The 24,814-nt window shown below is 53.3% G+C and overlaps 6 protein-coding genes across 6 annotated transcripts; 2 read left to right on the forward strand and 4 right to left on the reverse strand.

The window, feature by feature from the left end:
- Window positions 1-3,353: 3,353 nt before the first annotated feature.
- PG998_001431 (uncharacterized protein) lies at window positions 3,354-3,616 on the forward strand (the record flags this gene model as incomplete). The annotated part of the gene is made up of 2 exons (XM_066868249.1): window positions 3,354-3,484; window positions 3,535-3,616. The coding sequence occupies 2 exons, from the start codon at window positions 3,354-3,356 to the stop codon at window positions 3,614-3,616; spliced, it is 213 nt and encodes a 70-aa protein (XP_066736664.1).
- Window positions 3,617-4,400: 784 nt separating this feature from the next.
- On the reverse strand, window positions 4,401-9,321 carry PG998_001432 (ubiquitin carboxyl-terminal hydrolase-like protein; the record flags this gene model as incomplete). The annotated part of the gene is made up of 7 exons (XM_066868250.1): window positions 4,401-4,877; window positions 4,955-5,220; window positions 5,279-6,020; window positions 6,108-6,343; window positions 6,394-6,778; window positions 6,835-8,990; window positions 9,051-9,321. 7 exons carry the CDS (start codon window positions 9,319-9,321, stop codon window positions 4,401-4,403), a joined length of 4,533 nt encoding a protein of 1,510 aa, XP_066736665.1.
- A 1,613-nt stretch (window positions 9,322-10,934) lies between these two features.
- Window positions 10,935-14,189, reverse strand: PG998_001433 (zinc protease; the record flags this gene model as incomplete). The annotated part of the gene is made up of 4 exons (XM_066868251.1): window positions 10,935-11,242; window positions 11,308-12,943; window positions 12,997-13,842; window positions 13,920-14,189. The coding sequence occupies 4 exons, from the start codon at window positions 14,187-14,189 to the stop codon at window positions 10,935-10,937; spliced, it is 3,060 nt and encodes a 1,019-aa protein (XP_066736666.1).
- Window positions 14,190-18,473: 4,284 nt separating this feature from the next.
- PG998_001434 (uncharacterized protein) lies at window positions 18,474-19,722 on the reverse strand (the record flags this gene model as incomplete). The annotated part of the gene is made up of 3 exons (XM_066868252.1): window positions 18,474-18,869; window positions 18,928-19,554; window positions 19,672-19,722. 3 exons carry the CDS (start codon window positions 19,720-19,722, stop codon window positions 18,474-18,476), a joined length of 1,074 nt encoding a protein of 357 aa, XP_066736667.1.
- A 137-nt stretch (window positions 19,723-19,859) lies between these two features.
- PG998_001435 (uncharacterized protein) lies at window positions 19,860-21,756 on the forward strand (the record flags this gene model as incomplete). Its single annotated transcript, XM_066868253.1, has 5 exons — window positions 19,860-20,165; window positions 20,231-20,398; window positions 20,848-21,417; window positions 21,533-21,595; window positions 21,661-21,756. The coding sequence occupies 5 exons, from the start codon at window positions 19,860-19,862 to the stop codon at window positions 21,754-21,756; spliced, it is 1,203 nt and encodes a 400-aa protein (XP_066736668.1).
- Window positions 21,757-22,326: 570 nt separating this feature from the next.
- On the reverse strand, window positions 22,327-23,215 carry PG998_001436 (cleavage and polyadenylation specificity factor subunit 5; the record flags this gene model as incomplete). The annotated part of the gene is made up of 2 exons (XM_066868254.1): window positions 22,327-22,613; window positions 22,678-23,215. The coding sequence occupies 2 exons, from the start codon at window positions 23,213-23,215 to the stop codon at window positions 22,327-22,329; spliced, it is 825 nt and encodes a 274-aa protein (XP_066736669.1).
- Window positions 23,216-24,814: the final 1,599 nt, after the last annotated feature.

Genomic DNA, 24,814 nt, shown 5'->3' on the forward strand with positions numbered 1-24,814 from the left:
TTTGAAAACGAATGAATTGAGGGGAGGAATGGTATGGCCTTTTTTTTGTCGATGATGTTGCAGTCGAGTTGTCCTTGTCGACCACCACAAGTCAGTCGTGTGTGGGTGCGCTGGGTACTGCTGGGCTGGGTGCGGGTCGGTGGATCGATCGCTCTGCCTGTCTTCTGTCTTGTTCTGCTGTCGTTGTTGCTGTTGCTGCTGCCGCTCTGTTCTTGGTCTGTCTTGTCTTGTCTTGTCTTGTCCAATCCTGCCCTGCCCTGTTCGGTCGACTTCGTCTTGTCTTGGGACACAGGACCGCTGTGTGCTGCAGAGCAATAGATCACAATATGTTTGTTGTCGGCCGTCTTCTACTCAAAGTCAATTGACGAGGGGTTTGCTATGATGCGCAAACCAAGTCCAGTGTCTTTCTTTCTCTTTATCGCTCGATCTTTCTCTCCGCCGTAAGTAGAAAATGGGGCCCAGAAGGTTAGAAGGTCAGGACTGGAGGCGAAACAATACTCGATCGAGGTATGTACGCATGTATGTAATAAGAATTGGGATAAGACCCGAAGAATAATGGCCCCAATCAATGAATGCATGGGGAAAAAGGGCAGTGCTAAGAGCAAACAAGACGAGCGGATGGGGAGGCAGGAGGGGGCGGGCTGCTGGGCTGCTACAGTAGCAGAAAGCAGAGTAGCCCATGCTAGCCAAGGTTTCCCACACGCCTGCAGCAGTTCATGGGCAAAGAAGTAGGTACGCCGGCACGCCAACACTAGACTTGATAACTGCATACGTGTAGCACCTCCGCTATGCAGCAGCTGTCATAGCGTCCACCAAACAAGGTGATATGCTGGCTAATCGCTGCAAATGCCTACCAGCACGCCATGAAACGAGGCCTACATACTTCGGCGCCGTTTACTCAAACAATCAATATACATGTAGTGAGTATAGGCGGGGGGTTCGCCACTCCCTCTTATTGCCTCGACATGCATACATGCCAGGCTGGGAAGGGGGAAGGCCGGCGGTAGGGCTACAAACCACGCAGCCAATCTTCCCTACCTATCAACCAAGTGTCTTGAAGTTCGATAAGGACCAAGCCAGACCTCGATCGGCGTGGCTAAACAGGCAAGGGTCGTACAAGGGCGGCCGGCATTTGCTGGACGATCCACTCCCCAACTCCCTTCTCCCTTCTGCACAACCAACTACGTCCGCTGCCCGCTGCCCGTGTGTTTGCAGCCTTGGTCTCCTCCTGCAACTGTTTCTCCTTCTCTCGGTGGCTAGTCTATATATGTACATACGTAACCAACCCCCCTGTACATGCCGGTTGCGGGTATTGTATGTATATGTGGCACGACTATTGATGACGAGCCCGGGCGGCTTGTGTGCTTTACTTCTTTCTTAGTCTGCCAGTAGCTACTGGCGACTCCGTACATAACAGGTCCTGTCGTCTATAGTACGTAAAGTGTTGACCTCGAACTCCATTTTAATCGACTCTCTCGCGGTAGGGGAAAAGAGACTTGCGGGTCTTTACGTTTTCTACATATTCAATATGTACAGTAAGCCTCATCTCGATGGTGAGCCGTGCTGTCTTGGCTAGACTAAGGGTTCTGTGTATGCACATACATAGGTAATGAGACAAGACTGACGATTGGGGCTGCTATCCCATGGGTACTTCCGTAGTGACTGCATAGCGATTAGCATCGCGCACCAATTCGAATTGGCTGGTGGTCAAGCCAACAAATGCGATTCTCACGCACAGCAGCGTGCAGAGTAGGTTCTCCTACGTGATCGATCCTTCCTCCCTTCTCCCTCCCGTGTGGCAATCGCACCGAGCAGTCAAAGGGATGATGACACGGAAAGGTGGAATGTAGCACAAGTACCCGGTTGGGCGCGTCTGGTCGGGGCTTCCCTCCACTCTGGGTTTTTCTAGCCGAGGGCAATCAAGCTTCGAGAAGAGTCAGCACGACAAAGACGCGACGTTGACTGGCTGTACGTATAAGGGAAATGGGCTGGATGAGGGGTGCATGTGGACCAGGTAGCACACGTATGCATGCTTGTCTGTCCAGGTTCGTAGGACGCGCCCTAACGAAGTCTAACAAGCTTCTGGCCCCCTTCTAGAAGGCGCGTGGAAAGATGGGAGAAAGATGGGAGAAAGATGGGCGGCGTGCCAAGATTGATTTCCACTAAGGCGCCCTGCGCTGCGGGCCAGGGCGGACAAGACACACCGTGACGCTTCGCGAGCACGCGGCTCTTACGGACGAGAGAAGAGGAAAGAAACACGGAGCACTGCCGGCACCTTTTCCTATCTTAGCATCTGGCATCCTCCAACTATTCGCAACCTCCTTACAATAAGCGCCGGGCGGCACAGCAGGCAGCGAAACCGCTAACAAGACCCTTTATCTGGTGTGGGTTATGGGAACGCGTTAGTAGTGTTAGTACACGGTACCGTTGCAAGAAATTTCTTTCCTTGTGCTTTTTTTTCTTCTTCTTCTTCCTTGCTGGATGCTTTCCGGCGACCCGTACGTGACTAACGTGGGCTTCTAATACATAATAATAACTATCACGACCACCAAGACCTAGCGTGAGCTGATACTACTTATGTAGAAACCTTAACTTCTAACACTAGCCCCGGCCTGCCAGTCTAGCAGTGATTGGTAGGAAGGCGGCTCCCTGGACCTCCAAGTTTTTCAAGGCTGGCGACGACTGGGCTTCTGCGGCTGCTCTGCGACTAGCGACCGTCGGTGCAAAGTGCGTAGAGTTGGCCCGTCGCGATACAATAGTTCGCTTCGGCCATGCCGTTGTACAGGGGACGGGTAACGCCAATACCAAATGGACGGAAGACCGGAGATCCACAGCTATTCAGAAAGAGAGAAGAAAGTGAAAACAAAACCTCGGCACCGCGTGCGACTTTGACCTCCGATGCATGCTCCCGGGCGCCTCTTCTCCTTGCTTCAGGGGACAATCGTAGCCTGTGCCGGCTTGCTACCATGTGTGACCCGCCTGGCGTTGGCGTTAGCACATCACATGGGACGATAGCCGTTGATCGTCCAGCGCGCAAGGGTTGAACGGATGGGATCTGGATTGGGCATCTTCGCCGATGCAGGCCTCGTCACGCCGAACCACCCCAGACCCGGGATTTGGTGGGCCCATCGGTTTCTAGAAAACTTCCAGATCCGGTGTAAGATCGACTAGTCCGTCTGGTTGTGTCACGGAAGGAAGTAAGATGGCGTAAGAGAATCCCTGAAGTTTCCTGGGCTTCCAGGGGCAAGGGGAGAGGGGGGGGCGGCACTTTCGCGGGTGGCGGGTAAGACGAGCTGCTTCTCTTCCTTCTACATTGGTGACTGGATGGCAGGATGGATATACGACAATCTACTATGTACGGAGCACAACACGGTCAATTCCAGCCCGATGCTGCATGCCGTCTACTCAATTGGGCTGCTGAGAACACGCCACCCAACCGCAAAGAGGGTGTGCTCCCGACTCCGAAAGTGGAGCGGCAAGTCCTGTGCGAAATTACCGGGACACTTGGCCAGATCGATACTCTCCGCATCTTAGATTTGCTGCCCTCAGCCTCGCTGGCACACTGCACACCCTCCACGCACCACGAAGAGGATTGGCGATTGACAACCCGGCATGAGTGGCTGAAACCGCCCATGCTCGTCCATCCGCATCCATGTGTTGCCCTCGCAAGCATTACTCGGAGAACGACTCTTTGCGGGTGCCCCCGGCCTCACCCTTCTTGTTCGAGCTCTGAGGTGCAACAAGACGGCGCATGGCACGAGTGCAGATCGCTGGGGATACAGTCTATTGTGAGCGAGGTCTCAGGAAGAGCCTCTTGTCTATCTTGCCCGCACGTCAACCCCCAAGCGACGATAGCAATGACGCTACAGACAATCCCCTTATATACTTGCTGTCTAGGTATCGGCCAATGCCCCTTGATAGTTGCTACTTTGGACATGTAACTCTCGGGCCCGATCTGTTATCTAGCTCCATGTCTTCTTTCGCGTCCGTGATACCATGCAGAACCGCCGTCTCTCGTCTAGCTCTATACATGCTTTCATAACCATCAGCCATAATGCAGCCACTGCTTGTCCTACCCATCTTGTTTTTGGATACGCCTTTCATTTTCATAACTCATCACTATGTTTTCGCTTTTCGCTCAGAACCACCAATCCTCTGGTTGGCACCAACACTGGGGGTGAAGTCCATCCCCCCACATCTTGATCTTTGGCAGCGTGCGAGCTACCAAGCAATCCGAGGCTCTTCCGCCGGATGGTGTCGGTGAGCTCCCAGGCCATGGTAACTACCACCGCCAGACAATATACAGGTACCACCCACAGACAGTGGATGAGGGTGGGCTAATACCCAAATCGACCACTAGGGGACACCGTTCTGGAAGTGACAGTAGCAGTATTGGATGCCTAGTCCATCTTGTTCCTGTCATTTCCATCAAGATGGATCTCTGCAGCCTCTTCCGAGTGCGAATCGCCGCCTGGTACCGGAACATTAAGTATGTTTTGTTTATTGTCCCATATGCGGTTCATGTCCTCCCGATCAATCTCTGCTCGGGAATCCGGCGGCGGCAACTCAGTGTAGGCCGGGGGTTCACCTTCGGTAGACGGCCCAAGCTCATAATGGCTGGCACCCGGGATATCCATGTCGGGTTCGGGACTGAAGGCATTGCGGGAACTGTGAAGTTGTTCGTCACCCGACGAGTCGTGCTGAGCTTCGTTGGTTGCCATTGAACCGGCCGGACTGCCCGGTACACCGCTGTCTTGGCCCGGGTTCATGTGCTCCGCAGTGAGCAACGAGTCGAAATTCCAATCCGAAGTTAACGAAGTATGCGTGGGCTTGTCCGTCACATCGATTCCCTCATCCTCAATACTCGGCTGCACTGCCTGGCTGTCGAAATTTATCCTGGACAGAGAAGGAAGATCATCGTCACTTTGCGTGTCGGTGACTACGCCGCCATTACCACCAGTTCCGAGTCGGCGCCGGTGAGTAACTGCGGCTTCTTGCTCCTGGAAGGCGCTCGGCGACCCAGTTTGGGAGGAGCCCTCGCCGAGACGCTGGCCTTCCCCGCTTCGTCAATCTCCTCTCCGGCAGCGGGGTGGTCCAGGTTTTCGATAATCTCCTTGAACCGTGGCCCTCCGAGAGGTAACTCGGAACGGCGACGGTAGAACAGGAGATACGCAGACGAGTCAACGATCTTATCAGGCGATGTTCTGCTCACTGAAGAGTCTGTCCACCGTAGTTGTCAGTAAAGGTGTCAATAGCTTTCGTTGGCCGAAAAACATACCGTTGTAGGAGTACCAATGGCCGTCCACAAAATTTCGAGCTCGTGCTGTGTAGTGGCCTCCCCCAAGTCCTCCCCAGTGATCATCCACTCCGATCAAGTCATATATCTCGTCTTTGCCGTCTTCCAAATTCTGGACACGGCGAGTAAGGTCGAGGCCCTCGAGTGGGAAGTCCACGAAGACGTCCAGCTTGTCTCTTCGATATCCGCTAGAACTGAAGCGTTTCAAGTGGACCACTAAAATGTCAGGTGTCTTCCAGAGGTCGAATTTCTTGGTGGCACGTTGGTGGTCCTTGCACCGGGGACAAAACCACCTGTCATTCTCTGACAGGACCTCCTGACGCTCAAACTCGTCTAAGCAGTTGTCCAGTGTAATTCCATGCTTGCGACGGCGGGCCCTGGCTTCGAGAGCCCGATCTAACGCTGGATCCGGCATCTCGATGCAATGATCCCAAGTAGCTTGCGACTCGTCAAAGAGGGCATTGTAAGCACCCTCACTCCAGTCAACAACGATTCCTTCCCTAAGGCGAATGAGTGTGCCTGCTTCAGTTTCAGAATCAGGCATTTCCGGCGGCGTCTGTGGCTCCACCTCGGATTGTTGTTGCGCTTGTTGTTGTTTCCAATGCGCTTGCTCTCTCATACGCTTCTTACCAGCCTTCCCACCTTTGGCTCCCTTGCCGTACTGCTGGCGTGGCTTCATCTTTTTACGTCCCCCGGGGCCTTTAACCACTGGTTTAGGTAGGACCTGGTGGTATGTTAGTAATTTGCGTTTTTTGCGTAGGTCACCAGTCGTGCCGTAATGCCCTAAATAAAGTGATTGTCGTGGGCATACCTTCACAACAGGAGCGTCTTCTTCTTCTTCACTCTCCTCAGCCATGCGTGTCTGGTGGCTAGAGAGGCTTGGGCGCGATAGCTCATCAGAACTGCTGTCTTCGTTCGACGCTGTGCCATTCGTGGCATTGTCAGGTGCATCTTCCGAGGCCGGGTCGACCACCCTTGATGACAGCTTAGGGTAATCCTTGTCCTCCGTGACGGCTTGCATACCACTTGCAAGTAGCGAACCGTGCTCTGTCCAATAGCTGAGCTCAAACATATTCTGCAGCTCAGGCTGTAAGTACTTCTCGACGTCCACCCACGGTGGCGGAATGGTGTTGAATTGGATACCAGAGGGCGTCCTGCATTTTGATGTGTAAGCTCTTGCATCCTGTGGCTTAAGGGTGGGCAGCGGGGAGGAACATACTCAGTAGGCGCAGCACCTGCGTCCTGCATAGTGACATCCACCATGTCATCTTCGCCTTCGACGGACTGGGCGGTGACTTTGACATTGGTGGCCTGCGTCTTGGTCTCTATACTGGGATCGCCTTCGGTTCCGTCCACAGTGACTATTTCAGGCTCTGTGTTGTCAGAAGTATCAACCTCTTGTGATGCAGCAAAGGCCTCATGACCCGAAAAGGTTGCTACCTTCTGGAGAATTTTCCGGCGAATAATATCTTCGTTACGGGCCTACAACAAAGCAAGTTAGCGCGAGTAGATTTCATGATTGTGCTCATACAACTGACCTCTTCTGGCGTGACAACGATGAAATGGGGAACACAAGCAAATGTCCATTTGTGGTATCCGTACGATGCCCGCGAGGCATACGGTCGCCGATGAATGACCGGCACCAGCATCCTTTCAAGCACCTTCAACCCCGGCGATTCAGCTTCCTCCACCATAGAGCGTCTATTCTTAGTCGAGCCGCCCTCCAGCTGTTTGCTTTCAACAGAGTTCCAGTTACTCGGCGGCGCTTCCAGTTCAAAGACCCAGGCATTGTCACTTTGCCCAATCTCCTCAGACACACATGCGCCATTGGCGTATTGCTTGTAAAACTTTCCCTTCCATTCTTCCGCACCGTGAAGACGTGCGGTCGGGACCCCCGTCCGGTCGGAAACATACTGCTTCAACATTTGGATCGAAGATGTCTTATCAAGTTCAACCCGGATATTGATCGGTTTGTCATTCAAAGGAAAGTACTTGATGGTGTGCGCCCACTTGTTCTCAATGGGCAGGGGAAGAGTCAAGTTATTGAACGGGTCAAATGTGATGCTGACCTTTTGGCATTCAGGGCAGACCAATGTTGATTTGTATAGACCGGTGAACAGATCCGCGATAACGGAGTCATCACGCTTCTTTGTGATGTCCCAAACCTTCTCCGCCATCTCCCGAATGGCAGCAGGGTCATTGACCATCTCGTCCGTAGAGTCTGGCTTCTCAATGTATGGCTTCTTCTTGATTCGGCTGAGATCTTCTTGCAACCCGTCCAGCAGGAAACCCAGAAATTCCTGGGAGTCTTGCTGGCCATAGCCAGAGAAGGCCGGAGCGTATCGACCAATGGTATTCTTGAACTGCCTAGGCGTAACAGAGTTCGGCGGCGGCTCTTTGTATATGTCGTGTAGCAGGTGGGCATACGCAGCGGCTACGTCGCCATTGTGCGCCAAGACGTTGTCACGGTTGATCTCCTTTTCCCATTCGCGGGATAAGAAATACTTGGTTAATTCTTCAACGCTTCGTACACACTGCAGAGCGGAGTTCATGTAACACGTGTTGCCGAGATTGGACAGACCGGTACATCCGATAGTTCTGCCAGACTTCTGTGCCCGTCCCCGCGTCACTGGTCCGGCGGTCGGGGCAGGGCTTGTCCGTCCGCTCCTGATACTGCGGTTCACTGCAAGACTTGTTGAGCTGCTGCGTGCAGCCGTGGACTTGGCAGAACCCGAGGCTGTTTTGGGAGAGTAATTCGACGTAAACAATGTCCCCTCAAGATGCTCATCGAGGACAACGGTCTGGTCACTGTTCAGGCCTAGCTTGGCGAGATCCATGTGCCCATTGTAGTTCGGATCTGTAGTTACATCGCGAAAATCAACCTTGAGACGATCACTCTTGTCCTCTAACTGGAGCAGGTTAGTCACCGGTACGAGGAGAGAGACCCAGGAATCCTGGGGGTTTTGAGGATCGGCGACGTCACTGGGCGATGCCGGGGGTGTCGGGGCCGCCGTGGCATCTGGTGGGCCTGCTGCCAGTTTCCGAGGAACGGTCCAAACTTGAACTCGGTCTTTGAGCGGAATGTCCGTGACATTCTTTGCTTGAGCCAAGAAAGCCTTCCAGGTGCATGTGCTGCTGCGTGCTAGCTTCACAGGGGGAGGGGCGGGATCCGCCTTCAGAACTTGATTGACGGGCTTCGGGCTGACCTCAGACCACAAACGGTGGACAGTGAAGACTGGTGGATGGACCTCGAACTGGATGTTGGGTTGAAGCTCATTGTCCGAAGTGTTGCGGGCAGTTCTAATGATGGGTAACTGGCCAGAAACAAGTCCAGGCCACTGCTTGACGAGTTCCCAGGCAGCAGAGGGGAATATCTCAAAGTCCTCGGTAATGCTAAGGCCGGGCTTTAATCGGACAAAAACCCTCTTCATAGCATCGGCCGCCTTGCCTACTGTCGGATCCTCAATGGTTTCCCATATGATATCCGAGTTGTCTACTGGGCTGACATTGTTCGCGTCCATAACGGCAACGTCTCCATGTTTGGCATGTCGTTCATCGCCGATGACGGAAGTGACCCATTTCTTGGACACTATATAGCCCTCCTCGCCGATTTCCAGAGGTCTTGTGGCCATCTCTTCGCAGAAGGCCCGAATGGATTTTATGTGACCCTCTATGGATTGGGGTGGCTGAGGGGCTGCGCAAACAATGTTAGATTTCGGCATAGAGAAGATGCTGACGCTTTTCTTCAACATACCTTCAGTCATTGTGATAGATGGGGCATCATCTTCCTGCGACTCATGGGGCGCACCGCTTGATGGGCTGGCCCCAGTCGTTGTGTTTTTATCTTGCTGGGCAGGCGTCCCTGGTTGCGACAACTCTTTAGAACCATTGTTTGTATCCGCGTGAGCCATCTCAACGTCTTGGTCCCCTCCCGTCTGTGCTGAGTCTGCCTCCAGATCCATGCTGGAAGCCCTGCGCTTTAATGGTGACGAAGCTCGATCCGGGTAATCAGCAGCGCCGCCCATAATAGCCCGGTGGTGGCTGGGTTTGACTGCAAGGGAGACGATCCACGGGGATCGGGGTACCCTGTCGCGCCCGCCGAGTTCGGTTCGGCAGCTAGAGGACTATCCCCTCCGCGATCGCTGTTGATGCTCAGGTCGGCGTATGCAGCAGAGGGCGAGCTGGCAGCAGATGATACGTAATCCGAGTAAGTAGCTTGCAGATGGGCGGGAAGACTGGAAGCGGGCGGCACCGAGTCGTTGCGAATATAGGCAGGTGAGCGGCTGCCAGTTGGAGGGAATGGTGTAGTCGAAGTGAAGGACAGGCTCGGGTCGGGATCGATGTCGGTCTCACACGACTGTATTGGAACGTCTGGAGAGCTGTTTCGTATTGCCAAACTGTCGCCTTTGGCCGATTGCCGGTTGGATATCTTCCTTTTCTTTGAAGACGACGTTTTGGCGGCGAGCTGCGAACGCAGCTCTAGAAACTTCGGTGTGTGGGCGTGTAAATGGTGGGGAACCAAGCAAGTATGTGTGGTGTGGGTGCAGTTGAGGCGGCTCGCTTTTTCCTATGGTTTGGCGGTGGGAGTCGGCGGTGCCGAAAGTGCTGTTACCGCCCTCTGGATGGGGATGCTAAGGCTTTGTAGAAAATGCCGTGAGAAAGAAGAGAGCGGTAATGGCGGAGGTGAGCACAGCGAGTGAAGGTTGAATAACAAGATTCCAACATGGGCTGCGTAGTGGTAAGGCGGGATGCAAATATCAGACACCGACACGGCTAGAGCAAGTGAATGTAAAGTGGAAGGTCACTAAACCAACCAGCTATTGGCTACGGTACAAGGGTATGGTACAGCAGATGGGTCCTCCCCTTCTCGCCTGCTAATCACCTAAGGCAAGCACTACCTAAACTGTTGCCTGCCAGGAATAATGCCCTAACTTTGGGCAGTCACCAGCGCTGGCATTGGCAGCTGGGCTGGGGAGTATTTGGCCAAACCCCATGTAAGATCGGATCTGAGCGGGCAACGAGTCTACCAATCAAGAAAATTTATAAATGGGAAAATCGGGTCGCTAATACCGCTGCTACAGCACCTCTATATGCCTCAGAACGAAGCATCGGAACAGTAAGTAATATGGGCAGTTGTGGTGGGGAGGTCATGCGCACAGTTATCCATCCTTTGGCAGGCAGGCCGGCCAACTTGACTCGACTTCAAAATATTCCATGATTGACGGAGCATTCTCTCAATTAAACAAGTCTCGCTCGACCTTGTTCGGCAAGGAACGCAGGCACTGGATTGGAAATTCTGCTGGCTTTGGTCTATCTGTCTGTTGTATCGTCGTCTAGGCTTCTGACCCGATACCGAATGTGATTTTCACTCGTCCTAAGTGTCGTGCGACTGTTGCTGTTGTGTTTTGCTCTCTAAGTCTTTCTCCGTCCATGCCACCGCTCGCATCTACTCTGCCTACGGACCCTGTCTCTGGTGTTGCCGATTCCTCCCCTAATCCCCATTCGTGTCCTTTCTTCGACTCGCACAGGAAATGCCAGATTGACAACGTATACCAGCGCCTACCAATGCCGGAGCAGCCCAAGACCGTGTCAGCCGCAGCGGTTGCACTTGCTGTATATTTCCCTCAGTACGGTGTGCTCACAGCTTCGAGTCAAAATCCTCAAAGAAGCCAAGCTCCCGTATCGGACGTGCCCCGGAGCTGGCTACAAGTTGAGACTTGTACTCTCTGACGTCCGTAATCAAGTAGGGAACGGTTCCATTGTTGGGTACAGCTTCTGCTTCCTTCTCGGCCGAGGCTGCCTCCTGAGTCTTGGTACTTGTTCCTTGGGCCTCCAAGTACACGACCAACTTGGCTCTGCTGGGCGAGGCCGGCAGAATGTGGCTCGAGTAGAAGTCGATCATGTCGGACTTTGTAAGCTGCTTTACATGAGTTGCATCTTCTTGCGCTAGGTTGGGTAAAAATATCAGTATCAAATCTATGTTTCCGGCACCCGGGGAATGAGAGCCATACCTGCTTCAAAATCATAGTATTCGTTGGCGATTTGTGCCCAGTGTCTTCCAGTCTCCTGGTCGAGATTCTTCACTTTTTCCAGGCGCTTGACCACCACGGCCCTCTTGTGGCTCTCGAATTCGGTATCGCTCATGTTGCTCAACGCAGTAGCTTGAGCGCTCAGGAACGAATCGATCCGCGACTCCAAGTATTCAGAAGCTCTCTCACTCTGAATAATGAACCGGAAACCATAGGTTGTTGAGCAACCTCGCAGACCACTGAAGACAACATAGCCAAGCTGCTCCTTGGTGCGCAGTTGGTCAAAGGCAGGTTCGTGGATGATTTGGTCAAGCAGCTGTGTCTTTGCTCTCACCATGCGGTCACCCTTACTGCCGATGTGGAGATAGTATTCAATGCAGTGATTGACATTTGCAGGATCCTTGAGCGTCTTCTTATAGAGATAGTTGGCACCGGCGGGGAACATCAAAGACCTCAGAATTGGCAGCTGGTCCTTGGGGAGCACGCGAGGCTTCAGCGTGTTCTCAATCATCGTGGTCAGCTTCAGGGCATCCTCCCTATACAGGTTGCCGTGTACGTAGGCTTCGATATGCATCTGAGAGATGAGCTGTTTGTGAAAGGCTCTGGTAGCCTCAACGGTAATGCCAGGGAGCTCCGCCTCGAGTTGGTCAACGACGAAATCATGCTCTGAGGTGAGCCACGAGATATAATCCCCGATTTGTGTAAACGGCTGCTGAAGCTCCCAGTTCTTGTAACCGCGAGACAGCCGTTCTTTGACAATATCAAAGCGTTCATCACGGATCTCCAGGTCGCGCATGGTTATCAGAACTTGCTCTAGCAAGACTGGGAGTTTGTCATTGTAACCTGACACCTCGACAAAAAGGCCTCGGGAGTCCAAAGTGACGTTGTACTGCAAGCCTGCCAGGTCTGCGTCGTAGGAATACTCCTCTAGAGCATCTCGTACAAGGTCTGTGTACAGCTTCGCCTTGACCGAGTTCTCTGCAGTGGCGAAGATAATAGGGTTCTTGCAGCTGACCACGAGGTTCGCCTTCGGCACCCAGAAGGTGTCGTCTTTTTTGAACCAGGTCCTGGCCACATTGTCGTTCCGTAGCAAGCGCGGTACCAAGGTCGGCTCCTTGACTTCCTTCTTCTCGACTTCCAGCTTGGTTGGGATAAACTGGTTCTTGTGCGGCAGATGCAAATGAGGCAGACGCGCTTTGGCATCAGCACTGGCGGCCTTTGATATCTCCACGAGAAACTCTTCTGGGATCTTCTCGGCTTTGTACTCGGTCCCATACCATTTCTCCTTTTGATCCCAGTCACCAGGGTAGTCTCTGGAGACCAGAGTCATTCTGAAATTATCCGGCCGGAGACAATCCAGCCCTTTGGCAATGAGGCCCGCATCGAACTTCCGGAGTCGGCTCTGCCCACTAAGTAGCCACTCTCTCGGCAATGGTTTTTGCATAACGGCAGCGATCTTGCTGGTAAAACGGCTGGCTGGTGTCTTCTGCTTGAACTTGAAGTCCACATCGGCCATACCCTTCTGCTCCTCGAAAATCCACTCCTGCGGCGGTGTTTCTCGAAGCAGAGCAACGTATTGGAAGAAAACCTTGACGATTTCCTTGTAATTCATCAAGCCCTGTATCAAGTTTAGCCTAGGGTCTTGGCTAAGGCATTGGGGGTAGCACTTACATCTTTGGTGAGCCGAACCTGGCAGTCGAACACACCAGGGGTGCCGGGGCAGATGGCATACACGCCAGCACTCAACGAGTTGGCCCAGCCTTTCGATTTGATGTAAGAGAAAACACTGCCAGGTCCCTCATGTCCAATCAAATGACTGATGTACCGACTGGGCTGCGATTCGTATAGCTTCTCCTCATCCATGAATGGGAAGAAGAGGTTAAGCTCCCTCGAGTCCATAACAGGCTTCGCAAAGCACTGCCACTTCAGCTGGTCTTTAGCAAATGGGACTTCGTCTTCCCACCGGTTTTGAGGCAGGTTCTTGTTGGGCACAGCTGAGAACAGCTCAGCTGCCCAGCGCTCCAGTACATCAAGGGGTTCACGGCCGAGCACACACAACTTCATTCTGTTTGCCGAGTAATGCTTGCCATGGAACTCCATAAACTTGGCGCGCACATCGATGCCGCGTGCCTCAGGCTCTGTCTTGAGAACCTCGAAATTACCTGTGGAGAAGTGGCAGTAAGGGTGCTTTGGGTTTGATAAGCTCTTCTCGAGCTGGTGCAACCGCCACTGGTCACTCTGCAGGTTCTTCTTGTTCTCCGAATCAACGGCTTGCAGCTCACGATCCAAGGTCGAGGAGAGGAACAGCGGCTCAATAAAGAACTGGGCAAATCTGTCTAGAGCGCCATATAAAGGAGACTCGGATGCTTCCTCGCCCTCGCCGGATTTTGCGCCTACTTCGAAAAAGTAGTTTGTGGAAGTTGCACCAGTATAGGCGTTTGAGTGGCCCGAATGCGCCGAGAGATACTGGTTGTATGCATTTTCCACGGGATACTTCTTCGTCCCCATGAACAAGAGCTAAGAAGCCGTCAGCCGGTCTGTTTGAGCAGTGCATCTGTCTCTGTTGTTATTTTGAAGGAAACGATGGGACTTACGTGTTCCACGGCGTGAGCCATGCCTGGCATGTCATCCTCATCGCTGAAATTGCCGACATTGACATCCAAAGCCGCGCTTGCCTTGTCTGTCTCCGGGTCGTGGACCAAGAGACATTCCAGTTGGTTGGCCAGACGAACAACGCGGTAACTGCGGTCATCCAGCGAAGGTGTCTCCAGCTTGTCGGTAACCCGGTCTACGGGTTGTTGGCTCGATTCCCGGATCGGAACATCCTGCACAACCCCATTCTGGGAAGGTATAGATGGCGCCATGACGTAGAGCCTGGAGTGCTATTGCACACCACAATGCGTGGGTGGGTTTGCGGAGAGGGGGGTAGTAGATGAACAGGTTGCGGGTGCGTGCTTGACTTGTGAGGGCCTCTCAGCACCGAGTATGGCAAAACAGGTGTGTCTACCGAAAAGAAGGGATCGTATGTATGGACTTGTTAATTATGCAAGCCGAGAGATGAGCCAGAAGCGTGGAAGTGATTCGATGAATGGAAGCGGCCTGCCTACACACCTCAAGCTCGTCAGGTAAGGTAAGGGCCGGGTCTGTGCTAGCAGTGGAGACGCCTAGCGCAGAGTCGGCCGGAAGTGATGAGAATGTGAGAGTGTGCGCGGGAGATTGAATCCAAGGTTGACAAATGCAATACAAGTAGGCTAGGCGGAGGCGGCAGTTCGTGGGCAGCGTGGCCGCTTGTGGAGCTGAGGCTGTGTGTTGCGTGTTATCGCCACAAAGAGTCGTTGAACGGCTGCCACCTGCTTGCGAGGGCACCGGGGATGGTGGTTACGTGATGGTGTAATATGCGTGAGTACCGAGCACCTGGTAGCACTTGCTAGTTGGCTGTGGCCAAGTGTTGGTTACCTACGCAACGCAGGCTCTCTTTCTCTCTGGTTCTGGGGAGGAAAAGTGCTGGCAGGATTCAAGGCTAGTAACATAAGACTTGGATGGCTCCGGGACAAGTAGCCCGCTGATAAATGTGTTTCAACTGAAAAAGATCGGGCCGTGTGGGGATGGCGGTGATGGAGGCAGGAGGTTCACCGTTGGGAACCTTGAGAGCCGTACCAAGCTAGTATGAAGCAGCAGCCTCGGGGCAAAATTGACAGTGATGCCGTACGTGTCCTGAAAAGGCGCTGCTGTACGACTCAAGAACTTGCTGTTATGTAGGGAGTAGCCCGGCGATACCAGTTTGCATCGCTCGAGTCAGTGCTTTTAGAGACTGATCGGCTTCAGCTACAGCATTCCCCCCTCCGACTTTTGTGCGGCGGCTCTTTTGTGGTTTGTGTTTGGGGCCAAGGCCGGTAGTTCACGTGGAAATCAAGAGTACATAAGAGGTTCAAGAGACAAGCTCTTAAGCATTGCGGTCCGCTATAAATGTGACTTGGACGTTCAGCGATGTCTCCCGCCCCGTTGGGCCAATCAATGTCTACATTTGCAGACGATCGCCCAAGACAAGAATGCCTCTGCCAGCAGCACTAGGGTTGTAAAATGGCATTTTTTTACGCATGTATGTGACGGTTGTTCTCGTCTCGCCTTGGAACCCCAAGCTGCTTGCTCAATGAGTTCGCATGCCGTAGCAATGGATAGATATCATAGTAATGGAAGTGACTGACGGCGGTCTGCATCAAATTCCCGGCTGCGACGTTGCGCCGCGGTACTCAAGTAGATACCGACTCTATGTTGTCTTATGTGAGCTAGAGCTAGAGGTTAGGGGTGAATGACTGTGCCTTCGCTTCAATAGTGTATGTATGAGGCGGTAAGGTAGGATGCTAGGTGGGCTGCCGCGACATCGAATCAGCGAGTTACGAAATGTCTACACGGCATGTTCAGTCGAACAAATTTGCTTTTGGGGAAAGTTCACTTGGCCATGTCCCTGCCCATTTACTCAGGATTAGGTCGCTATGATGATACATACCTACATATGCGTGTCTCGTATCTTGCATCGCAGGTATCATAAACTCACTTGACGATGGGCGCAATGGGGCTGATATAGGGTTAGGCTGGCTGGCACACCCCTCATTAATTACGGAGTATCAGAAATGAGGCGTCAACATTCCTGAATTAACATCATCTGACAGGACGATTACGTCTTAACATATACACAGATTATGGCTTCCCGCTCGTTTTTAAAAGCCGACAATGATATATTATGTGCTGAACTGATAGGAGATTGCATAGGATAGGGTTGTTAATCAATATCTATCTACCCACCCACGTCATCATAATTAACTATATTGATGCATCTGCATCACGTCAGTCGTTTGCATGTTTATTGGTTCTGAGGCCAACTGAAAATAGCTTTTATCTTAAAAGCTGCAACAAAAGAACACCCAAAATATATACTAAGCTGAATATACATGAATAATTTATGATTGAGGTTTATAGCTTGTCAAGCATGACGGAACGGAGTACTATCGACTCTGGAGGCCCTTCTTACATCGTTCTAGTCTTGCTGCCCCCTTGCTTGCTACTTGATCGCTCCCAGGTCTATGCTAGGATGATTATATTTGCCCTTATCGTGTCTCAAAATGAGTGCCATCAAGGTTCCAATCGCGGAGTCAAGCAAGGCAGGCAAGGCGACTTGACGAGAGCCCATTGACATCATCCATCAAAGAACTCCTCGAGCGACTCATGCTGCTAGTCAGCACACATGATGGAGGAGGAGAGACTGAAAGAGGATACCTGAATCCCGGAGGGACCAGATTTGAGTCGTTATTTTCTTTTCCTTGCGCCTCCAATACACGGGCGACATGGACCGCCGGACTTTTGGCCGGGTACGGAGCTTGTGCATAGCCGTTGTGCTTATATGTACATGATCTCATCGCTCAGTACTACCTACCGGACACAGAAGGTTCAGGCAAGCCCTGATGCTACCCAACTACTCTACTGCACAGGCGGAAAAGAGGAGCCGAAAAGGTCGCATCGTCCACCATGGACACTCCCCCACAATGTGAATGTTGAAGTGGTGGCAGGGTGGGTGGTATCCCATCACAGAAATAACCCGAAAAGCCCCACCGTGCTTTTCTGGAGCTGAGTTTAACATCATCCACAGCCATGTTTGTGCACTTGTCAGGCCTGGACGAATGTTGGGGGCGCCAAACGGTCCAAAGTATACATGACAAGCCATATCCGATCCGACATCGCCCATGGGAGAATCCTGGCAGGAGAGCGGGCAGCCGCTATCCTGACCAGCCTCGTGCAGTACTCGTGCCCTGTTTGGGGAAATCCATCCTAGACATGGATACATGTACGTTGCATAAGCGCCACTGCCTGCTGCTTCCAAAGCTGGGGATCGGGTTTGCCAATATTCCAGCAAGCTGCAGCAGCCAGCAGCGGGCGTTCCATCCGCGGTACCCAGCGTAGTGGTCACGTCTTCTCCCGTCTGCAGAGTGAGACTGGGAGGGCCTGTGTTTCAATGGGTCTTGTTTCTTGACGTGGAGAATATGGTCCTTCGCATCTAATTACTGAATCCCAACCCGAGGGCCTCTCCAAGTAAACCGAGTTTCCGGACCAAAATGGTCAGTAACAGATGCACAAGTCGCTTTCTTACGCGAAGAAGGCAGCTCTCCTCAGATCCTTGCTTCGTGGTCTCGGTAAGGATAGGAAATCAATACATATATATGTCCACTGACCTCCGTCGGGGTGCTACTTCACACCTTAGCGAATAGGGAAACAGTTTATCGGTGAAGATCTCTGGACTATCACTTCATGCTTTCATCAAGCTTACGATATTGGCCAGGCAAAGCTGCCGTTTGCGATGCATTCGGATAATAGTTTGGATGAACTAGACTAATGGAATGCCATTCCGGGCAAATATATGATGTGGTTGCTGCTGCTGCTCGCCTGCTGTGACACCTGCACGATTGGACGAACCATGAATATCGATCAGTGCCGTGTTGGGAACGGTACACTCAATGGCGCGGTAGACTGATGTAATGTATGGTTTAGAGATAGTGCAGTATTCATGCGTTCGCTAGCCCGTCGATGTGATGTATCACTTTCCCTATTTGGGGGTTCAAATCCTAGTATTTATCCTTTTCACTCTGACAAAGCACAGCGGGTAGTTGTACCAAGGATCCCATTCAGAATAGTATGTGGCGTACCATTGACGGGCTACGACCGGATGCAGTCCCGTTAGCAGCCAAGAGCATACCCTGCATATCGCAGCATAATGATACTCTTGAGCCCGTGACTCCAACGGGAGGCTATATCACGTCGAGGGCCCACTCCCTGTAAGGACCACCCAGCTGCTGGTAGCTGGGGTTTCTGCTGTCTAGAAGGAGTTATGTAAGGGAGACAGACACGACCTACTAACGGCTTAGCGAGATTGATGTCGTCGCAGAGAGGCTCAGTTGATTGAGCCAAGTTGCCCAAATGACCAGACTAAGGACCAGGTCTTGGACTGGAAAGTCTGCGCTTTGGTCAAGCGAACAGATGGAACCGCCATTTCAATCTAAACTTCAAGCAACTTGAGTATGATCCGTTCGACCTCATGATGAATGGACATGCCCCGAAAAGGGGCATCATCAAGGAATCTCATCATCCATATGCGAGGCTCAGCGTCGCTTGTTGGGACAGGATTTGAAGCTATGCCCAGGCTTGCCACAACTGTGGCATTTGAACGAGGGGCTGGCTGCTCCAGGCTGTCCTTGTCGAGCACCTGAAGAGATTCCACCACCTGAAGATATTGAGGAGAGACCACCACCAACTGGTCTGGACTTTGACGAATTCAGCTTGACTTCCTTCTTACGCCTCTTCTCTGCTAGCTCTCGCGCTTTCTCTCTCTCAGCACTCCGTTTGTTCCGTATCTCGGGCCGTGGCGTAGCAGGTGATTTCCGGCCGCCATATGATTTACGAGCGGAGCCGTCGTCTTCTGAAGAGTCACTATCAGATGCAGAATTTTGGTCGTCATCGTCAGAGCTGGCATCGGAGTCGCTAGACTCAGCTTTGGCCTGTATATACGTAAGCATAGGAAGAGCGATCGCGGGACTGAGGCACCATAGAACCTACTGTTTTCTTGTCCATGTTGTAGCGACGGAGCAAATGGCCCTTCTCAAATGAGTCACCAGGTGAATCTGTATCATGTTCCGTAGCATCTGGGAAATCAATTTGCGCATAGCCAACCTGTACCACATTAAGAGGCGCTTTCACCTGACGGGGTGAGTTGATAGGGCTCTCGGGGACATCCAGTACCCATCGGGCGTCTCCCAATTCGGCTGCGTGTTTTACGATGGCTTCTTCACGCTTCTTCTCCCCTTCGTCTATAGCCGCTTGGATGGCCTGCTGATTCACCATGACATCGACGGGGGCATTGGCGATTGATTCATGAGACACCTTCCGCCGTTTTGACGACTGCTCTTCACCTTTGGGGCTCGTAGCGGGTGGCGATGGCGCAGAAGCTGCAGCTCTCTGCATGAACTTCATCGTCAGGAGGCGAGAAGACATGGCCTTCGGAGGAGTAGGGGCGGACATGGTGTCGATGTGCTGCTGAGTAAACAAGGGGATGCGACTGGGTTGGTAATTCGCAGCTGGGGGCACTCGGGTTGCGCAAAGAACGGATTGTGGCGAGGCTGCTCCTTCAGCTGTGACACCTGCTATATGCCAAAGATGCGTGCTGGATGTCCACTGCGATTGAAGCTTTTACCAGTAGGCGTGCACTCTCGCCATGTATCGTGATTGCCGCCATAGCGCGCTCGCTGCGCCCTTTCCAAAAATTCAACGGCGGGGAATAATGTTTACGCTTACAGTACGTACCCGAGCTGTGGGTCCGTCGTTTTCAGGAAGCACGGACTCCAGAGCTTCCATGGCTTGACGGCTTCGGCATTGACGAATTGACCTCGCAGCATTTCCAATCGATCCGACGAGACGACGACGGCAATTGACCGGCCAAACCCGCCCAGAACGAGCCAATTGGCATACCGAAGCACACCCCGACCATCATCATGTTGCAACGCCTAGTAGCCCGGACGGCACTGCAATTGCCGCAGCGCGCCTCGTTGGCCCAGCGTGCCACCTTCTCGACCTCGTCCCGGCGGCTGGTAAACGACGCCAAGACGGCCATCTTGGAGAAGAAGGCGGAGACAACCCCGGAGGCGAAGAGCGAGGAGGATTCGACTGGGCTGGCCGAGAACGAGGAGCGAGGATTGATGCAGGCGCCGAACCGGAAGGATATTTGGTCGCGGAGCCAGCGGGCGAGAGCAAAGGCCATGACCGGCCCGCGTTTCGAGCAGACAGACTTCGATCTCCAGGTATGGCAGGCTTCTCGGGCCCCCGACATGTTGGCGAGCGAAGCGGTGCTAACGGGCGTGTTCAGCCTCAATCCAAAGCGGCCATCGAGCTGATCCACAAGCAACCCGTCCGCTGGACCCATGACCGCGTCGTGGCCTGCGATGGCGGCGGCGGCCCCATGGGACACCCCCGAGTCTTCATCAACGTCGACAAGCCCGAAATCACTCCTTGCGGATACTGTGGATTGCCGTTTGTATGTTCAAGCTGTCAACGACCCTCCCGCGCCTGGGGCGGGTTCCTGATACCAATAAAGCTAACCGGACCATTGATATAGGCCCACGAGCATAACCGGAAACATCTAGAGTCACTCCCCGAGACGTCCTACCCGCTTGCATAGACAAGGGGGGTCTCAATTCAGTATCCTACGGCTTGAGAATGAGGGCCTCTCACACCAGAAGTATCCCGGCGTATGGACTTGATGCATGCCATAGACCTGTACATAACAAGTGCCCTCCCAAAACGAAGCTCTAGACTCTCCGACGGCTGGCTGAAGTTCGAAGGATGAGCAAGGACCGTGTCTTATAGTCAAATTGATTTCGTTGCTGATAGGCCACCAACCTATAAATCACGTTGAGGCTTGCCCGGGGATTGCATGATGCAACCCCCTGGACGTGGACCTATCATTCCCACGCATACATATAGAAAGAGCTCCAGTTGTCCAAGAAGCTCGTTCCAGCGACCCCACCATGCAAACCACCAAAAACCAACACGACCATGCCGTCATCCACCGAGCATATACTGACCATCAGCCTCCTACTACTCTTTCTTATCGGCCTCTTCCCCAGCCTCTTTCACCACCTCCTCTCTCTGCCCGCCACTCTACTTCTCTACCCGTTTTCCTATCTCCTCAGCAGTGCGCCCCCATCCCCCATAGCGACCCCCCGTACCACCCATACCGCCCACGCTGCCCCACCACCACCACCCGTCACCATGTCGTGGTCGCAAAAGCAGTTCACGCTCCCCTCGCGCTCGCGCGGCTCCTACCTCGTGACGGACCACGTCGTAGAAAACCTGCCCGAGCTGCGCGGCTACAAGGTCGGCCTGCTGAACCTGTTCGTCCAGCACACGAGCTGCGCCCTGAGCCTCAACGAGAACTGGGACGACGATGTCCGCGCCGACATGAGTGACGCGCTCGACCGCATCGCGCCCGAGGCCGGCCCCAAGGGCCAGGACTTGTACAGACACAGTGCGGAGGGGCCCGACGACATGCCGGTGAGTGTGTCTTCTCTGCACGGCTGAGTAACACGACCCCCTTCGCCCATCATGGGAACAGGGGTCAAAGCCAACCAACCAGGGCATGATGGCAGAGCTGACAGACAATCCGCAGGCTCACATCAAAAGCGCGCTGATCGGAGCAAGCGTGACGATCCCAATCAAGGACGGCAAGCTCGTAAGTATTACTACCAGGTGTACACCAACCATACTGCTGTTCTAAGTAACTCACCACATATGTAGGCAACGGGGACTTGGCAGGGTATCTGGTACCTCGAGTTTCGCGCGAGCAAACATTCGAGGCGGGTAGTGGCTACGATTCAAGGAGAGAAGGCATGATAGAGCACCGAAGACAAGATATCTTATAGTAAAATGAAGCTGGAGTGGATCAACTCATCGCTGCCACGCCGCATAGATCCCCCCATCTAAGGTTCCGGAACGCCAAACGTTTCTTTGATCCCTCTTGATCGCGCAATATTACACGCATATAAGACCGTATCCCCTCCCCCGGTACAATGAGAAGCCTCCGTGTCAAGACGGCGACGAATTTGGCGGTGGCCTCTTCGTATGGATGGCTGAGAAGGGTCAACGTTCAAATAACCACCGCCCCTCGCCATGTTAGCTTCGGCTGGATATCTATGGTCAATTATGGTCTCGGCGGAGCATTGTACGTCAAGACCGCCACTCCAACACTGACTTGTTCGACATCACCAATAGGCAACAAGGACCACCATGAAGTCAATCTTCAAATAATGGAGGCGGCCCAATGCCATCATTTCGTTGAAGGTACTGTGATGGTATGAATCACGTAGCGTTGCCAATCTCCCCCACACTTATGCCAGACTCGGCCAGAATCCGTTCTCTAGCCAAATACGTTGTGGTCGCGTGTGCGCAGTCACACACGCACGTTCATTCTTGGACAGCAGCAGCAGCGGCAGCAGAAGCAGTAGCGCCGTCGTCATCTCTCATGTCTTCGTCATCTCCAGCTAGAACCTTGGTGCGAGGCATGTACCCATCAGGGGCGGAGCCGGGTGTTGCGGCTACAACATCGCCATCATCGTTGACAAACTCGAAGTTGTATCTGCTCAGAAGATGAGGGATCGCGGACAGCTGAGGTCCATAGCGTTGCGTGTTGTCGTAGAGTTCGAAGAGAGGGACGGCGAGAAGCTTCATGTTCTTGGGGACACTGAGCACCTCTGTTCACCAGGTTAATGTTCAAATCAGGCAATATAGAAAACAGAGGGCAGGCCATGGACATACTGGTCTGGGGCAGCTGGATGAAGTAGAGCTTCTTGCACTCCTTGGGCCGCGTTACATGGGCGGGGATGAAGGGGTACATGAAGGTCTCGAAGTTGGGTCGCCACCACTGAGCCAAGCAATCGCCGACTTGCCAGTCACCAGCTTCCTCGCCCTCGCCGAGTCTACCCACAGGGGCCAGGCGCTCGTCCAGGCGTGCTTTGAAGCCATCAAGCTCGTCCTCTTCGGGCTTCAGGTAATCGCCAGGGAGTTTGAAGAAGGCATTGGCGATCTGCAACATCAGGATGTGAGGGTGGTTGTGCTCATGGCACACCAAGATGCCCTCGCACGTGCGGCGCATTCCATGGGCGGTGAAGTGCTCTTCCAGACGCTTCAGGCGGGCCAGAACGGAAGGGTCCTCCTCGGGCTGGGTTTCTTTGACACCGAAGGTGTAGTTGGACAGCGGGTACAGGCGGATGGTAGTGGGCTGGTTCGCGTTGAACTCCAAGGGCAAGATCGGAGGCTGTGCCGACTGCAGCGCCGTGGTAGTGATTGTCGACATGTTGCAGGATGGCGGCGGATGACGGCGGATGGCGACGGTCGGCGGTCGGCGGTCGGCGGTCGGCGGTCGGCGGTCGGCGACAGTGGTCAGGGGCGTTGTTGGCGATTCCGACGACAGGTTGTGGGAGATGGCCTGGAGGATTGTGATTGTGCTCTTGATGTGTTGATGGCTGGCAGCAGACGGCCTACTGGACTTTCAGGTACAGCTAGCTGGCCAGGCCCCTGCTTCCTCCAGGTCCAGGTGGACGTGAACGCTAAGGCCATCCGATTGGCTGCCGACATTGCGCTTTGTGGGCCAGGTCAACCACACAAGAGATACCCCGGACTAGTACTTATCTGCATTGCATCAAGCCAGGCATCAGATGATATCCGGTTGACCGGTTTGTTTCCATTTGGGTATACATGGATGGATTACCTACCTACCAGACGAGATGCAGACTCAACCTGTACACTGCATGCGCGCAGCTTTCCTACTTAGGAAAGCAGAAACCCCAGTACATTTCGAGCTTGTCTGCCGTCATCTTTCATCGATACTGTTGTTCTTCCAGTGGACGTTTTCTCTGCTCACCGGCTTTCATCGCTTTCATCGCTTTCATCGCTTTCATCGCTTTCATCGGATTTCGTCCATCATGAGACAAGCCTCGGTGGGGGTCGATCGTGATCAACAAGTCGTTACTCGAAGTGAGAGGAGGTATAAATGCTTTCCGGGACCGATCTACTCATGATCCGTGGGGGTTTTGGTTCTAGATGCCACTCTCGAGCTATGATGGGTGGGACGGATGTTCAGATCCGGCCTCCCCCACCCCTGCCCCAGGCGACATGCGGCTCCTTGAGCGCGCCCAATATCCAGAGTCCCGCGATTCGGATACCCCGGGTTGTATCTCGCTGGCAACTGAAACCGTACCAGCGGCAAATTTGGGAATCTCGATAGATCTTGCCCCGTTTCATGTATCTCGATTAACGACGATGTCCGGCCGAGATTCAGATGCGTGCATGCAGGCAGGCAGGCAGGCAGGCAGGCAGGCAGGCAGGCAGGCAGGCAGGCAGGCAGGCAGACAGACAGATCTTCGAGGCTTGGGTGAGAATGGTGTGATAAGCAGCGTAGCATTCCGGGCGTTTACCTGCATGGATACAACCATACGCACTTAAAACGGCATTGCAGGTTGGCGGCAGGCAGGAGGGGGAGCAAGCTCTCGACAGCTGCAGCCAATAATAAGCACCGCGGAGTTTCCGAACCCGAAGGACAGAATATTGGTTCACTTTTCGGGGAGGAAGCCCGGTAGACGCAGGTCGACCGTTCCATTGTGGCTTTGTCAGAAGATAAAAGCGACATGCATATGTAGGAAAAGACTATAGTGTCAAAACCGTGCATGCCAATAGCATCCCAAGTACCCGGTTGTGGGCCCCTTTTCGAGAGAACTGATTTGTTGTACGCCGCAATAGGCGGAAGAAGCCCTCCTTGAGATCTCGTGTCGTGTTCAATAAGGCTCGACGATGCAGACGGGGGTGGGCCGCTCCCGACCTTTGCAGTGACTTATGCGCCTAGCTACTTCGAGAATCAAGCTTGTTACGCAGACAATACGTGCATTGAATAACAGTG

The sequence above is a fragment of the Apiospora kogelbergensis genome (genome assembly GCF_038363985.1).
Source record: "Apiospora kogelbergensis strain CBS 113332 chromosome Unknown utg000001l_segment0_segment0, whole genome shotgun sequence".
Lineage (NCBI taxonomy): Eukaryota > Fungi > Ascomycota > Sordariomycetes > Amphisphaeriales > Apiosporaceae > Apiospora > Apiospora kogelbergensis.